Source organism: Pteropus medius, unplaced genomic scaffold (assembly GCF_902729225.1).
Source record: "Pteropus medius unplaced genomic scaffold, Ma_sr-lr_union100, whole genome shotgun sequence".
Classification (NCBI taxonomy): Eukaryota; Metazoa; Chordata; class Mammalia; order Chiroptera; family Pteropodidae; genus Pteropus; species Pteropus medius.
The window spans coordinates 3602504-3620022 of record NW_024351648.1 but is presented as its reverse complement, the minus strand read 5'-3'; the positions used below and the strand labels follow the sequence as shown (position 1 = coordinate 3620022).

The 17519-nt window shown below is 55.9% G+C and overlaps 1 protein-coding gene across 4 annotated transcripts in view; it reads left to right on the top strand.

Moving 5' to 3' along the window:
* The window catches only part of LOC120587335 (insulin-like growth factor 1 receptor), a 122823-nt gene that overhangs the window by 43007 nt on the left and 62297 nt on the right, over positions 1 to 17519 (top strand). For all 4 annotated transcript variants that reach the window (XM_039844065.1, XM_039844067.1, XM_039844066.1 and 1 more), the window contains exon 2: positions 3831 to 4376. In XM_039844065.1, coding sequence (XP_039699999.1) covers positions 3831 to 4376 — 546 coding nt within the window. The remainder of the gene's footprint in view (positions 1 to 3830; positions 4377 to 17519) is intronic.

Here is a 17519-nt window from a genome sequence, read left to right as displayed (position 1 = left end):
TCCCTTCAGGTACTGACGCTTCCAGACGTGGGAGGTGCCATAAAAACAATAAAAGGAGGAAATGAGGGTGGGTTGGGGGCACTGTCGAAGCCAGGGTGTTTGGGCAAAGTTCCGAAGTGGTGGCATTCGAGTGGAGAGCCACGTGACGGGCATGGGGCAGCCCCGTGATGGGCGAAGCACTCCAGAGAGCAGGGGACGAGGAGGCGGGGAGTCTGGTGGCAACGTGCTAGAAGGTGAGGTAGACGTAGACAGGAATGAGTCCCCATTGAGTCTCTCGGGCCCAGGGCTGGGTCACGGGGAGGCGGTGGCCGTGGTCCAGGCTCAGATCAGAGTCAGAGCAGGGGAGACATCCATCCATGGCAAACGTGCGTTTGGGGCGCCTGGCAGCAAGGGTGCCAAGTACCGTTTGGGGCCCTGGGCGGATCACCGCGGACTGAATCGAAAGCAATTTCTTGTCTTTCTGGGGCCGACATCGTCATGCGCGTGATCAGAGCAAGCGTGAGAAGCCAGAGCTGGGGCCCGAAGGGCATGGACACACTCTGGGACGGAAGGACACGGGCGGCAGACATGCGGGGGGCTCGGGAGGTGGGGGCGATCGTGGGGAGGGTGCCCGAGACGCTCACAGGCTTGGGAGCTGGAGCCGAGAGGACTTCTCTTTTTCAGTGTCAACACGGGCAGGTTCAAGGTGTGCAGACGGTGAGACACGGGCGTTCACCGCGCAGCGACTAACCACCGTGAGGCCGGGGGACCCGCCACCCCCTCACGTGGTTTGCGTGTGCGTCACGTCATTTAAGAGCCGCTCTCTCAACGACTTCGAAGTCTGCCACATAACGATGGTTAGGTATAGTCGCCGCGCTGCGTATCGGATCCCCAGGCCTCGTTATTTATCTTACAGCCCGGAGTTTGCACCTTGGAGCGGCCTCGATTTCCCCATCTCCTGGCCACGCCCGTTCTCTCCTCCGTGTCTATGCCTCGGGCCGCGAGAATCCACGTGCACGTGGCAGCCTACGGCGTTTGCCTTTCCCCGTCTGACACGTCAGTTAGCGTGATGCCCGAGGACTTATTTCTGTGCCAGGTCCGTGTGGCCTGACGGGGAGAGAGGGATCAGGAACGAAGCTTCTTGTGTTTGACAGCTTTGTCTTTGGCCCAAGATGCGACTGGGGGAGGGGAGGTGGGGAGGCGAGGGCTGGGCACCCAGTGCAGGTGTGGCGTAGGCAGGTGGACGTACAGCTTTGGAGCTCGGAGGACTCCAGGCTAACGACATGCGTTTGGGACTCTTCCAGTGTATGGGGGACACGGGAAGCCAGTCGTCCGGGCGGGGTGACAGGGGCCAACACTTGGAGGGTCGGAGGAAGAGGAAGAGAGGTCGGCGGGTGTGCGGAATCAGACGTCTAGAGAAGGAGGCCCTGTCAGATGACCCCGAAAGGGTCGAGGAGAACGGGGACAGGGAGTGTCGGTGGCCGTGATAATGTCACCGGGGGCTTCGCTAAGAGCTGATCGGCACCACGATCGGGATCGGGGCAGAAGCTCAGCTGCCGTGGGTCGGAGGGAACCGGGTGGTCACGATGCTGGGAGCCGGGACCGCCGGCGAGCCGCGTGTCCAGTTTTGCTGCGGAGGGGCCGGTGTCTCGTGGACGTGACCTTGTGAAAGCAGCTTGACTCTTCCAGGTCCCTTTGCTCCCTTCGCGAGTGGCGATGCTCCTACGTGGTGGGAGGTGTTGTCGAGAGCATCCCGTGAGGTGTAGCCGTGACGCACCTGAAGCTTCCGGCTCAGCCTCCGTCCAGCCCGTGGATGTTCGCTGAGCGTCAGCTTCTCACGTTCCCCTCTGCTTTCGAGGCTCCATTTTCTCATCAGTAAAAGGGGGGAATTGAACAAAACGAAGTTTCAAGTTCTGGATGCCCAAGCTTTGCCCGCTCCTCAGCCCTTGGGTCCTCCCGCGGCCGGCCCCCCGCTTCCCTGTCCCCACACTGTCTCTATCCGTGTCCCGCCTGTGGCTCTAACCCGCAAAGGACGCCCCTTCCCCTTGCCCTGTCCACTCCATTTTGATTCTGCCTTGCACTCGGCCACCAGACTAATCCTCCAGAAGGACTCTCTCGGCTCGTCTGCCACTCAGGAGCCTCGAGAGGGGCCTCGTTCTCGCGATGAAAGTCCTCACCCCACCTGCGATCTTTATCACTTAGGCTCTATCCAGGTCGCTTCCTCCGCCCTCCCGCCCGTCTCTCCATCCCCGGCTGTCACATGGCTGTCCCTCGAACGTCTCTCGTTCCGCCTCGTGTCTGGCCTCTTGTCTGCAGCGTTAGGCCCGGTTTCAAGGCCCACCCACCCTCCAGAAGCCAGCGTGCGTGCGTACAGCTTGCCCGGGCACGGCGGGACGCCCCGTGGCCATCCCCCGTTTGTCCTGCTCACCTCGCTTCGCACGCGGAGCGGGTCGGCACTCTGCACACCGCTGGCCGCCTCCTGCCTCGGACGACGGCTGTTGGCGCCTGGCCTTCGCCCCGTGTCTCCTCGGAGGCCACTCGCTACTCCTTCGCCTCTGCTACGGTACCATGCGTCTCGGGTGCTTTACAAACTAGTGAGTCGCGTAAATCAGAAAACTTCGCTCTGTCTGAGAAGCTTTAATGGTAGCTTTGGGGATTCATAAATCCCAAGAAAGGCAGTAACCAAGGGGTCGGTACGTGCGCCTGTCTAGAAATTTTTAAAATGAAACAAACTCTTCCAGTTGGGAGGCCGTTTTATCGAAGGCCTTTCAAATCTGCCAGTGCCTTAGCTCAATAACTCCACTTCTTGGGGTTTACCCTGACAAAATAGTTGTGGATATCTGCTGCAGATATTCATCGGAGTGTTGTTTATGATGTAAAAAACAAAAAACGGGAGGTCATCGAAATGTCCACCAACGGGGGATTGGTTAAAAAGAAAAAGACCACATAGTGCATATTCAGACCCTGGAATTACTATTTCCTTCTGAGGATGATGATTTAGAAGGATGTTTGTTGACTTGGTAAAGTGTTAAGTGAAGGGACTACGTTTGAAAAAGTCGTACGATCGTCTCATTTCCTTATATTATGTGCCGAGAAAGGGTAATTGGCAGAGGTGGTGGTGTTTATCGTGATTATCTTTGGCTGTTGAGGTTACTGATGATTTTTACTGTTTGCTGTCTATTACCTAACTTTTCTACAGGAAGCATGCTTTACTGATTAATAAAACACTCCGTAAAAGCTGGCATTGGGTACCTCCTTTATTCATACCCATCGTAAGGGATTTACCTTTCTGTTAAATTAGCCTGTGTACCTACGTCCGTGGAGTGTCGGGGAGTCCGCGAACCCAGCCGGCCCGCGTCGGGTGGTGGCAGCGAACGTGGGCGCATGCGTCTTTGAGTCCCTACGTTCCGAGTCACAGAACAGTGCAGTCTCCGGTGTAGACTTTCCTGCTTGGTGTCCTCGAGGCTGGGCACAGTCACAAGTCATCAGTGTTGGCCGGCGAGCTTTTCGTTCAGCTGTCGGGAGCGGGTGCCTGCCGTGCAGAAGGTCCGGGGGAGCCGTGGGTGCCGCCAGCCTGGATGGCACCCGTGACGCATGCCTGAGCCCCTGTGTGACCCCCGAACGCTAGCTGTGGTCTGCACACTGTCAGGATGGGGATGGCGTCTCCCACGGTGGCTGAGCGTCCGGCCCAGAGTAGGCACTTCCCGAATGACAGCTGACCGGTTGTCAGCCTGCGGTGACGCGTCGAGTCTTTATTTCTTGAACGATCGTATCGGTTTCCCCCAAACTGACCGTGTTGCTTCCTTTTTAACTGAGGTGCGTCCCCCTCTTGTCCTCTTGTGTCCCTCCAGTCTGCGGGCCCGGCATCGACATCCGCAACGACTACCAGCAGCTGAGGCGCCTGGAGAACTGCACGGTGATCGAGGGTTACCTGCACATCCTGCTCATCTCCAAGGCCGAGGACTATCGGAGCTACCGCTTCCCCAAGCTCACGGTCATCACCGAGTACCTGCTGCTGTTCCGCGTGGCCGGCCTCGAGAGCCTCGGCGACCTCTTCCCAAACCTCACGGTCATCCGCGGCTGGAAGCTCTTCTACAACTACGCCCTGGTCATCTTCGAGATGACCAACCTCAAGGACATCGGGCTTTACAACCTGCGGAACATTACCCGGGGGGCCATCAGGATCGAGAAAAACGCCGACCTCTGCTACCTGTCCACGGTGGACTGGTCCCTGATCCTGGACGCCGTCTCCAACAACTACATCGTGGGGAACAAGCCCCCAAAGGAGTGTGGGGACCTGTGTCCAGGGGCAATGGAGGGGAAGCCGCTGTGTGAGAAGACCAGCATCAACAATGAGTACAACTACCGGTGCTGGACGACAAACCAGTGCCAGAAAAGTAAGTGCGAAGCCTGCGGCCGTGGCCTCCCTCCCGCCTCCGCCCTCCGCCCTCCCGTCCCTTGCCCGCCCTTCCCTGAGGTCTCGGGATCTGCTGGGCGGGGGCGGTTGTCATGCATTCAGGATGGGTGGGGTTGAGGGAGGGATTCTGGTTGGCTTTTCTGTTGCATCCGGGAACTTGGGGGTGGCGCAGGAGCGTGGCGCGCGGCCGGGCGGCCATCCTGGCTACTGTCGTGCCCATTGGGATCACCTACCAGAAGAATCCGCCGCCCTCTGGGCTAGACGCTTGCTGACCTTCCGCTTTGAATGCCTGGGGGGAAGGGTGACCCGGGGTGTTGGAAGTACCCAAGACCTGGCGTATCCGCTCTTTCCACCTTTTGCGTGGAAAGGGTATGTCTCGGTCCAGCAGGCCTTCCTTAGCACGAATGTAGTTCAGGCAAAAAATAGTTGACCGAAGGACGAGTGAAGAGCCGGTTCGCTTCCTGTGACAGCGATGGGCTCCACCCACCCCGTCCTTGGTCCTTGGCGATGACGATGGGATGCTTAGGCGGCCTGGTTTGTGACGCGCACGCAGCCAAGGTCACAGAGCCCTGGCCCGGGAGCCCCACGTTCAGGCCGTGCTCGCGAGGTGCATTTCTCTATGTGCCCCGGGCTTCCGCTGCCTTCCCCCCCCACCTCCCCCACCTCTTTCCTGAAGAGTCGCGCGAATCTTACGAAAGAGCTTCGGACCATGTCCCCGCTCTTGGGGTCAGGTTGGTGGTATTGGGAGGCGTCTCGTGTCCTCACCTGCAGTCTGCCGCTTTCCCCTCCAGTCCGATAGAACTTGCCCCATTGCGATCAATCCCTGGAGAGTCGGGTCGTTCGGTGTTTAAAAAAGGACCGTGGCAGCTTCTTCTGCCTTCGTGCTTTTAGCGACGTTGAGGTGAATCGGCCAAGAAAGTTCTGCGCGCTGGTCGGAAGTCGGCGTGCTCGCTATAAATAGCTCTTCTTAATGGCTGGCCCAGTTAAAGACCCAAGAAGCCCATGTACTCGAGCTCATCAGGGAAGAGCCAAGAAATCCTGAATTCACAGGCTTGCCTTGTGCAAGAAACAAATCAAAGGCCGGATCTGCAGGTAGCCATCGTTTTAGTGGCTTTCCAGGCAGAGTCGAAGGCGGGAGAAGCCGCTTTCTCGAACCCAGCACAGTTGACACACACGTATTCTCCACTGTGCATACGGACGTCCGATTGGCGAGGGAAGGGGTCTCGCTGGCTGCAGCCGGGACCTCGAGGCCGAGAACACCCGTCAGGCCACTTGAAGCCTGGCTAGCGTCGGAGCGAGGCACCGTGCTGAAGTCACATTTGCGACCGGTTAAGACGGCGCCTTGAGTGACATTTGCCCGCCGGTTTGAGAAAACAGCAGTCCCTTTTTAAGTAGTCTTGACGTTTGAAAAAGGCATCCTCAAGGGCGTCATCTTGTGGAGTGGAAGGAAGGGTGCCGGATGCAGTCTAAGAGGCCTGGGCGACCTTGACCGGCCAGCCCTTCTGGGCCGCAGCCGGCCACCTTTAGAACGTCCCATAGGGCAATCCCGTGTTGTCCCTTAGTGACGAGCTCACGTGTGCGAACGTGTTTTGCAAACTTCTAAGCCCTGTGCAGAGGGAGGTGCTGTCGAAGCGTCGTCAGTCACGTACTTGTTCACACCTCACTCGGCACTGACCTTGATCTTGCGGTTCCTGACCAGCTGAAGAAGCCTGGAGCGGGGGGCGAGGCCTGAATTCCGGGTCCAGGTCTCGTAGCCGCAACTGGGGATGAACAAGTCATTTAAACGGCCCTCGGTCTCTTAAGACGTCGGCAAAAGGGGCTCGATCCTGCCTTCCTCATAGGGCTGATGGAGGGTTAAAAGAAGAGGCAAAGCCCCACGGGAAAGGAATAGGGGTTAAAACCGGGCTCCGGCGACGTGGGCTGACGGTGACGGGCCTGTTGGCTGGACACTGGCTTCTGCGAGGCCACAGCCCGCACAGCCTCCCCCTCACCCAGACGTCTTCAGTCCTGCCGGCTCTTTGGGATTTCACAATGCAGGGTTTATTTAAAATTAAGAACAGCGTTCGGGGAGGCTGCCTTTTCCTCGGCTCGTCCTGAGAACTCAAGCGCGGGCAGGTTGCTCGGAGGATTTCTAGTTGAACCGGAGCTCTCGGCAGGATTCCTTCGGAGCTGCGCTGACCAGCACGGTGGCCACGAGCCCCGTGTGGCTTACCGAGCGTGGCGGAGCCGGAGTCAGACCTGCTCCCCCTGTGAGCAGCCCACTGGCTTTCAAAGATGTACATGGAGAAAGAAGATGATCTCACATTTTTCTTTTTTTTTTATATTGACTGCATGTCGAAATGATAATGTTTTGCACAGATTAGGTAAAATATCGAAACGCGTTTCACCCATCTCTTTTGCACTTTTTAATGTGGACGCAAGACACTTTGAAATAACAGTGCAGATCACACTTGATTCCCATTGGAAAGTCCTGCTGTGGAGCGTCCCTTTGAAGGCTGTGAGTTCTCTCCTGCGTTACCGGTCCGGCTGAGTACTGTGTGCTGCGACCGCCCCGCTCAGGGGTCCTTAACCCCTGGGCCTCGGACCGGTACCGGTCCGTGGCCTCTTAGGAACCGGGCTGCATAGGAGGTGAGCGGCAGGTGAGTGAACGAAACTCCATCCGTATCTGCATCCGCCCCCAGCGCCAGCATCTCCACCTCAGCTCCGCCTCAGACCCTCAGGCGTCAGATTCTCACGGGAGCGCCGGGCCCTGGTGCCACCGAGGTTAGGGACGGCTGCTGCACCTCTCCAAGCCAGCTTCGGAGTCATTCAGAGAGCCAGGGCAAGGCGTCGAGTCCAGACAGAGCTTCTACCCTGACGTCGGCCTGGGTGTCACCATGGCCCTTTACAAAGACTGAGCGTTTGGCGCATGGGGAAACACTCGACGAGGCCGCGCCGAGCCGCCGTTTTTGCGTGTCGCCCTCTGTCAGCCTTTTCCGTCGCGGCTCTGCCGTGGCGGGCGGCTTCGCGGGCGGCCTCGCCGAGGATGTCGCTACCCGGTGGGTCCTCTGCACACTTTCCTGTTTCTCTCTGCTCTTACGATCTGAGGGCTGGTTTTCTGCAGGCCGGAGCTATTCCTAGAACGCGATGGACTCAGAAAAAAAAAAAAATCGCGTGTGGCTTTCTCTTTTCAGTGAAGACGTAGCTGCCTGGTGCCCCCCGACGTTCGGCGGCACCGTAGGGCCCTCCTCCCTGGCCTCTGAGATGATTTCTGAGTCTGCCGCTGCCTCTTCGGATGTTTCTCTCCGCGCTCCATTTCTTTGGTCCGGTCTTTAAGAGTCGGTGGTCGCTAGAGCTCCAATCTAGGCTCTCTTCCCACCGCCCTCGGTCCCCAGAATATCTCGCGCTCTGGCGCTTTGCCGTGTTCCCGTCTGTGTCCGGCTTCGGTCGGCATCCCCAGCCCAGACCTCTTCGTCGGGGCCAGACTCAGGCCTGCACTTGGGTCCAGACGGCCGTGGGCGGTACCCTCATTTCTCAACTCTTGTTTCCTGTCTTCCCTCCCTGGGGGGGTGGTGGAGGGGGAGGGGGTGGCATTTTGTCCCCTGAGCTCCCGTGTCAGAAACTGGAGCGTCACCAGGGTGCGTCCTTCTCCAATAGGATACCACGCCTTTTCCATCCGAAGTGTTTCTTTCCTCTGCCCTCCTTTGCTGTCCCCTCTGGCCGTTCACTGACCTGGCCTTTGACCCTGCTTTTCCGCCTTGGCCCCGCGACCTCCTCACGCTGGCCGACAGACTCTCCTCTCCGAAGACGTGGAGGAGGAGCCCGTGGTACCGCGTGGCGCTCCTCGGTCCTCTGGCAATGTGCCCCGTGGAACGGGGCCGCGCGGCCCACGAGTTGCTTCCCTGCCTTCATCCTGCGCTGTCCTCGGTCCATGATGCTCTCGCACGCCGACCAGCCGGCCGCCCATCCCCGGCAGGCTCCTTGCCCGTCGGGCTGGCCTCGGGCCCTGCCTCTTTCCCATAGCACCTGGCAGCGGCCCTCACTGCACCGCCGAGCAAATCCTGGGTGTGTCCTCCAGCTCTTGGAGAGGATGGCTGTCACTCGAGGGCCCAGCATGGCACCTGCTTTTTGAAAGATTTATTGTCGGGAAGATAACGGTTTTCCCCTTGAGCAGAGAATGGCGTATAGCAACAGTGCTGAGCGAGCCAGAAGATTCTAGGTTTATAAAATGCGACGTTTCCTCTGTAATTCCGGGAGCCCTGTCACCGGCACGGTCTCTAGGTCTTAGCTGGCAGCGGGGACCAGCCATGGGTCATAGCTCCTCTGCCCTGCGCTCGTCAGAAGGACTCAAGGCCAAAGTGATGGAGAAGGACGAAGGTCGTTTTAAAAGCTGACGCTCGGCCCGTGGCGCTGTTTACCGCTTCGTACACCGGTTCCTTGCTCAAGGCCGACCACGAACGGAGTGGGGACAGGGTGACCCCCTTTCGAGGACCTCTGAATCTCTGCTCCCTGCTGAATTTGCCTAAGTGACGCCTGATGTGTGCTTGCTTCAGGGGCTTTCCGGTACTTGACGTCCGGTAGGGACCCCCAGCACGCCCCCAGGAGCCCAGTGCCTTTCGGCTGGATTTGGTCCCCAGGGACAGACAGCCCGTGGTCTGCTTACATCACCGTGTTGCCCGCGAGGCGGGCTGGTCTCCGCCAGGAAGTGCACGAAGGTGACGAGCTGGGAGCCGGCGTCGCTGGGGAAGCCGCCTCCTTTCAGTCCGAGGGGCTTTGGCTGGGAACAGCGGTCGGGATCGGTGGCGTTTCTTACGGCGTTTTTTTTTTTCTCCTGCGGCTTCTCGCGTTCGTGTCGATCTGAATTCCCGTCTGGGGCAGTCTGGGCTTGTGCAGTGCAGTCACTCTCCTGCTTTATTCGCTGACAGATTGGTGTGTCCGGCCCGCCGTAAAAGGAGGGGCCTCGTGTGTAAGTCACCCGCCGGACTGGGGTGAGATGGGGGGCGCGGTTTCTCTGCCCCGCGACCCCACGCATTATGGCATCGTAACACTTCTCCTTTTTAAGATTTTAAGCTCCTCGAGAGGGATGTTTTTTTTTTCTGTGACATGCTGTGTGGTCTGCAGCCAGGCTCCTGCGGAGCCCAGCCCTCCAGGCTGCCAAGGGTCAGGATAGGGTCCTACACGTTCCCCTGTGGGTCAGGATAGGGACCTACACTTTCAGGTGGGACAGTGGCCTGTGGGTCCTGGAGGAGAAGGCAGTTGGCGAGCGGGCCAGGCTTCGTGTCGTCTGTAGGAGCTTGTCGCTCTTCCCCTGGAAGGGCCCTGCTCTGGTCAGCTGCTCCCAGTGTGGGGGTGATCTTTATTTAGAAGGGGGTCACTTGCCTCTGAGCTTCATTTCTCTGCCTTTTATAGTCAGGCGTGGAGTGGAGATCACATTCTATCCTCCCTGACTGTCGACCCTCAGAACCAACATGGTGAAGCCGTCTCTGCCCACGTCTCTCTGGCCCACGTCACTGCGTGGGCCTTGTGCCTTGCTCGTGGAAGGCTGTGTTCTTGGCTAATTGTCACCTAATTAAGGTGTCGCTCTGCTGGCCTTCCTTCAGAAGTTTGAGTTTTCATGAGGATCTCGACTTCGAGACTGAAACACGTTCAGGATGACTCTCCTAGGGCGGTTTCTGTAAGCCAGGGTCTTTGGAAACTGGCCGAGGTCCCTTTGAATCTCACCAGTTAAACCTGCCTGTAAGACCGTCCTGGCTTCGTCCTCCTCCCGAGCAGCCTCTCTCTCGTGCCGCGTTCATGTGTCCCCTTTCTGGCGTGCGTGCCCGTGTGACGGTTTTGAGGAGAGCGAGGACGGCGTGGAGCGTGTGGGCCTGTGGCCAGTCTTGCTAGGGACCACGTGGCTCAACTCAGTGCCTGGGGTGCTTTCAAGGTCTGACTTGTGATGGAGCCTGAAGCCACGACTTGGGAACACGCCCCCTTCTAGCATTCGGTGTGACTCAGGGACTCAGGCTGTAGGACATGGAATCTCTGAGCACCGTCTTAGGGTGGAATGCCCCCTGACTTGAAGGAAACAAGGGACAGCCAAGGTACTCCAGGAATGCTGGTGGCAGGAGAGTTGATCTTTCTGTCTGTGACACACAGGATATTAAACAGGGCATCTATTTATCATCCATCCATCCATCCATCCATCCATCCATCCATCCATCCATCATCTATCATCTATCTATCGCCGTGCATAGCTTAGGGATCAGGGTTTAAGAAATGTAGAGACCTTTTGTGTGGAAGTAGGAGCCCTAAGTAGAAATCCAAAATCTAGACCGTTCTGGATTCTAGCCTATACCTGCCACTGGTAACATGTGACCGTGGGAATGCGAGCTGGGGTGTCGTCTAGTTCCAAACGGCTCAGTCGTTGGAGAAGCAGCTCTCCGCAGAGCCTAGTGACCGTGTCCACTGCGCTGGGGCCGTAGGCGGAGGGGGCTGAGCAGGCCTCAGCTTTGGGGTTGGTGGCGGGGCGGACAGTTGTCCTCTCAGGTCAAGGAGTGATGACAGCCTCTGGGCCGGTAGAAAAGAGCAAGTCATAGGCAGGCAAGAGTGACCGTCCAGGCAAGAATGTGCAGGTCAGCGTGGCCACCGTCCTGCCGTTTTCAGGGTGTTGTGGGGGCTGGCCAGGCCCTCCCTCCTGGTTTCCACGGGGCAGCCATCCCTGACAATATCGTGGCTACCAGCGCGTGCCTGCCACCCTCTGAGACTGTTTTTCAGTCACGTTTAGGTCCCCCGTGGACCTTCATAGCATGTTCACATTGAGATGTGCAAGAATATATAGTTTTGTACGAATGGGATGTGTTTATTTTTTGTACACCTGAACTATAATCCAGGACAGACAGGCGGTGTCGCATGGCAAAGGTTGAAGGACGGGGGGTGAATTGTGTTCCCAGGTGCTGGGCCGAGGCTGCCAGCCCTCATCTTCCATCCGTGAAATGGGGATGAGCAGGGACAGAATTTGCAAAGCACCAGACAGGCCGCCCAGCGCATTGTAGTAGGTTCTTGGAAACTGATAGCAGCTGCTTCTCTTTTTAAAAATTAGACTGAACTCAGGACTTAAGAGCTAAAGCATCTAAAATTCAGGGCATTAAGCTGGATTGACCGTGTACGTTGACTGCCGTATCTTAAATGGGTTTTCTCTATTGCTTTTTCTAAATTGCAAAAAAATTCAATTATCATAAATAGCATGGCATAGTGTAGGAGTGGTTCTTGCAAATTTAATCCAAATCGTTCAAATTCTTGTTTCTGTCCAGATAAGCTGTATCTTTAAAGAACATTCAGTAAGGTACATACATCTATATTGGGGTGCCGGAGGAGCCTCTGTCGTTTCTTGTAAACTCTTTGTATTTGGTTATCATGCCCTGTGAATTTATTCTGCTTGCAAACTTGGTGTTGGGAAGAATTTAAGAAATGTCAACAAGTCTTGTTTGATGCTGACATTAAATATTATTTTTCAGCGTGATTTTTATTTTATTTTATTTTTTTGCGGAGAACAGTCAAGTGGTTACTGAGTGGGCACAATTTGGGGTAGAGATAACAAGGGTACACATTATCTGTGACAAGTGCAGGCCTCACACGGTAAAGGTAGCCAGCTCTCTGCTGCAGGCTTCAGCGTGTGCTTGTCTGTTCTCTTCCTTGGATAATTCCAGCTTTGTGTGTGTCTGTGTGTCTGGGTGTGATTCCAGCTCTGCGGGTCTGAGTGTAATTCCAGTTCTGAGTGTGTGTGTATGTGTGTGTCTGAGTGTAATTCTAGCTCTGCGTGTGTCTGTGTTTCTGAGTGTAACACTAGCTCTGTGTGGGAGTGTAACACTAGCTGTGTGTATCTGAGTGTAACACTAGCTCCAGGCCTGTGTGTGTGAGTGTAACGCTAGCTGTGTGTGTGCATGCTGCGCAGAAAGTGTAACATTAGCTGCATGTGTGTGGGCATGTCTGAGCATAACACCTTAGTTGTGTGTGTGTCTCCCAGCGCAGCAACGACCAGTCTGTGTGTGTACGCAGGTGTGTGCGGAACGCAACATCCAGTCTGAAAAATACTGCAGGCAGGTCTGGTAACATCCAGATGCGTGCGTGTGCGCCGCAGCGCAGCACGCATAAGGCAGTGCGTACGCAATCAATCATACTGCGCTGCGCAGGCAGTGTGAGTGCAACGACCGAACCGGCGCATGCAGGTCTGATAAACACCATTGTGCGTGTGTCCGGAGCAACACTACTGCGTGTGTTCCAGGTGCGCGCGGCGCAGGTGCGCAATTAACGCAGCAACACCGCTGGTGCTGCAGCATGTACATGGTCGATGCGGGGAACACCATTCCAGCGTGCTCAGGCGGGTGACCTGCAATGACCAGTCAGGTGTGTGTATCCGGAGTGTAACACTAGCCCAGGTAAAAGCGCAGTGCGAGGCAACGACCAATGCGTGTGCGGTACGCCGCAGGAGTGTAACAACCAGCTGCGCGGCGGTAAGTTCTTGTACGCGCCGAAGCAGCCAGCCGTGTGCGCAGAACGGTAACGACCAGCTGTGCACGTACGTGTATTTATCGAGCGCAACATTAGCTCCCAGGTGTGTGTGAGTGTAACACTAGCTCTGTGTGTGTAAAAGGCAGCGGCAGGTATATAAGGTGTGCAGTGTGTGTGCTGCATGTGTGTATGTGCACGTGTAACACTAGCTGTGTGTGTATGTGTTTGAGTGTAACACTAGCTGTGTGTGTGAGTGTAACACTAGCTGTGCGCGTGCATGTGTGTGCGTGTGCATGTGTGTGTGCGCGTGCGCGCGTGTGTGCACACACACACACACACCACTTTATCCTCCTCCCAGCCGCTCCCGTTTGGTGGTTTTGCTCTGTTCACTTCCGTCCTCGGGCCCCCGGTGCGGCCGGCAAACACTGGCCCTCTCTGCCCTCCCCGAGGTCGTCCTCCGTTTGGGGCATCAGGTGGGCGGGAATGTCGGGCCCTCTCCCGAAGCCCGGCTTCTGTGTCATCTCGTTCTGGAGCAGAAGTCGCGTTCTGTTTCTCGGCCTCGGTCACAAACAGCCACTCAGTCCCGTCCCCGCCTTTCCCTGGGCCGCTTTTCACAGAATCCACGTGGGATGGGAACAGAGGCAGTGTTTGGGGACTCTGTGTCGCCTGGTACTCGTAGCTCGTGTAGAAAAGCCGTGTGGACCGACTCAGCATGTAGCTGCCTCGAGTCCGTGTTTGCCAGTCCTCGCGGAGGGACTTGGGGCCAGTTTGCGAGGTCGTACTCGTGGGAGCGCGTGCAGGAAGGCCCGTGGCCGTGCAGCCCGGCCACCCCACGCGCGGACCAAGGCAGTCCGGGCCCCAGCCCCGTGCTGTCTGTGACCCTGCGCAGGACAACCCAGCTGCCCCGCGCCTACATCTGCCCTTGGCGGCAGATCCGCGAACTGCGGCTGCTGCCATCCTGGATTTCTGGATAGATGTGAAGAGCTCGGATGGTTTTTAGCAGCTGCTGAGGCCAGGGTGTTGGGCTTAGTCGTCCAAAGGGGCAAAAAATAGAAGAAGATCGGGAAGCAAATAGCCCACGGTGCAGAAAGGCACTATGGAGGTCGATATTATTAGAAACACTTCCTGGGCAGCCGTAGTGTTCAAATTAGGGTTTCGTCCTCCCCCAAAAGGCTATTAGTGGTAGCATGGAGACAGATGGGAATTCGTCAGATCCCCAGGTCCAGAAAGGGCTAGCTTTGTTCCTGGGCTTGTAACCTAGTATGATGCCGGCATTCAGATTTCTTGACCTCCAAATGGCCACACGCGTTGCTAAGTAGACGATGTTATAAGGTTTGTAGACTGTTCCTCAGCTGGGTTGTAGGGATGTATTTTTGGTCTCTTCCTCAGTGAACTTGAAACGATTGGATTACTTTGATATTTCGATCCTTCTTTGGAGTAACTGTGTCAAAGAAGCTTTAGCACAGGTTTTAAGCAAGTCGCTGACAATGAGCTTGGTGCTCCCCTCCGCTCCCAAGTGAAAGACAGAGAGGCCTAGATTGAGACACGCGTATCTGTGCTCCCTCTTTTTCGATTTTTTTTTTTTTTTTTTGTAGCGGTCTGCGGCACCAGCTAGGTGACATGGTCTGGGTGACGCGGCGTCATCTTCTGGGACCGCTGGATTTCCTGCCCACCCTTCCCCAACTGTCCCTTCTCGCGGGCCATCGTTTTGGGTTCACTCTGGGCGTTGAAGCTCGGAGGGTCTTGACATCGTAAGAGCTTAGGAATGGGATTCCGAGAACGTGTGCTGGTCTCTCTCAGAAGAATGCTTCTTCAGCTCAGCGAAACGGAGCCCTGCTTGGGAAAGTCGCTGGGTGTCAGAGACGGGCGACGAGGCGGGTGAACTTCTGGGTGCGCTCAAATCAAGCAGCTCTGGTTGCCAGAGGATTGGTGAAGCTGCCCAAGACAACGTAACAGCCTGCCATTTTAAAAGACACTTGTTGTGCGGGATTCGTGTGATTTTAGAGTTACCGATGTCTGCACCGCAGTGCCGGCTCCGCATGTCTCCCTGTGCCTTCTGCTGTCACTGTGCAGAAGAAGAGTTTGGGCTTCAGTCACCGATGCACTGAATTCATGTTAACGTTTTGGGGTCGGGGGACTTCAGACCCTCAGCTTGACTCGGGCTCACGGGAAGGTTTATACCGTTGGTTTGGGTCTCTGCAGCTCCATCTCGCCGGGGACTGTCACCCTCGTTTGTGGAAGGCCCCAGAGTATCAATCGCCCCCGAGGGTGTTGTGAGAAAGGGTTTTAAGTGGTCGTTAGAAACGGTCATTGGGATGGTGTTCAGACCCCACTTCAGCTAATCAAGAAAGAGTGGAGTGGGTTCGTGAAGGGTTCAGTGAGAGCTGGTTCCGATTCTGTTTTTTTTGTAAACAAGTCTGGTGTACATCACGCATTTCCGAAAGCGTGAACAGCTGGCGCTTTTCACGTGTCAGCTCTTCGACCTCCTAAAACTCCAGTCTCAAATTCCTCCACTATGTGAGAAAAATAATAACGTTAAGCTCTCGTCATTACGTTCTCATCTCTGGTGCCAGGCCGGAGAGGCAGGTGGCTGGGTCATCACATGGTACGAAGGAGAGGGACAGGCCCGCCTCACGATCCGGTGGGACGCGCACGGCTATCGTGTACACATGAGTGTTGTCATTGATTGCACAGAGCACTGACCAGACCTTCTTCACGACGGCTTAGCCGAGTGACCCGAAGCCAGCCACTTCCCCTTCCAGCTATGAAAGTCACTTTTGCAGAATAGGGTGCTGAGGACCCAGGTCAGATACTGCTGGCCCCGGCTTCCAGTAAACACTGCCAGGAGGTAGAAAGACATTCTAGACTTGCAGGGGCGTGAAGCAGCTGACCTCTCTGGATGGGCCTCACCCATGGGGATAGGCTGAGAGGAAGGTTCTAGAAAGGTGGGCTGTGGCCTCCCAGGAAGGAACTGTGATCCGCTGGTCCGGGGGGCTCACCGCATCGTCACAGATGTGGGGTGGTCGGTAGGAAGAGATAAAAGCAGTTAGAGAAAGATCCAGACGAGGCTGTTCGGTAGGGTTCCTGCTGTCTTATGTCTTTGAAGTGACTTTTCCTGGTCTGGCTCTTACTGTTACCGAAGTGAATTATTCATAAGTACCTCGAGAAACACCACTGTAACACAGTTATGTTGAATGAATTTAAATTCACTTAAATCCCCTTTTTTTTTTTAAATTTTCACCCAGTCCGAACTTCCATGAGACCTCTCCATACCCGCTTCCCGAGGGCTCACGTGCCTGCAGGTCGCCCGTGTGCCGGTATGGCCACTGCCATGCCCCGTGCCCAGCGATCCGTTCTCTCTGTCACAGTATTTTCAGAAGACTTCACTTGGTCATCATTTCTCTCTTTCTGCAAATGGACGATAAGCCACTTTGTGGGTCAGGACTTACGCCGTGTTCTCTGCTGTCACAGCCAGAGGGAGGCCCGTGAGGATATAATTGGTATAACTCCGCCTCCCTACATAGCCTCCGAGTGGCTCGCTTCTCATGAAGACGGGGAGGCCGGCCGGGAGTGGAGGCAGGTGCTCGAGACTGGTGGGCCAAGGGGTCCTCGTTCAGAGTGGGCAAGCGTGAGAGCCAGGACCTGTTCACATATGAAGCCTTGGGCACTGGTGTCGCCTCCCCCTAGTCCTAGCCGTGATAGGCACAGGAATTTTATAAAAGATCGATAAAATATTTTCGGATGACCAATGCGGTTCTCGCCGGAGTGAATAAACCGAGCATCAACAGAGTTTAAGTGAGTGAGGGTGAGAGAGATTACCTGTACACACCTGTGGTTTGGGTGATGCTTAACCTCTGCCGAGTCGTAAATTATTTGGAGTTTCCAGCTTCTCCTTGCGGACCCCGGTCATGTACATCCAGCGTCACCTGTGACGTGCACGAGAATGTCTTATGTGCGTGTCATTCCTGTAGCCAAGGAGAACGGCGAGGAGGTCTGGATTATGGGTGACGTCTGAGTTAGGTCTCGATGTGTCTGTGCAGGTTTTCACTCGTGTGTCTTGGCGAAAACTCCCGTGGAAACATCGGTCAGCTGATTTGGTGCAAGTTTCCTGCTCGGTGATAGGAGATGAACGGGACTTACAATTTCATTGTGAGATAACATAAAAACACATGACATTCCAGAAGAGAGAGAGAGACAATTTATGCTGTGTTGAAGCACTCTGCAAATTTTTTTTTTTTTTTTTTTTTTTTGCCAGAAGAGGCGGAGCAGTCACAAGTGCTAAGAGCCGAGAGGGGGAAAGAGTTCCATATTTGGAGCTTTGCACGGTAAAAATATTTGCCTCAAGTGAAATCGAGGCCTTTCATTAAGAATGTCTACACTTGCTCAGTGCTGTTTGCTCAGCGCTGTATACACGGCCCTCGAGTTGGGAGTGAGTTGCACTCCACAATGTTGCCAGGCCTTTGGAATGCGGAGGAGATCGTTTCATAGAAATAGAAGTCGGAACGGGCCTTGAGGTCCCCACCAGGGGCCCTTCCCCTACCCTCCGCCCGCCAAGCCTGTTCGCCTTAGATATCATATATATCTAACTTCTATCCACAGCTTGATTTCCACGGGGGGGTGGGGGGAGGGGAAGACTCATTGAACCCAGTTTCAG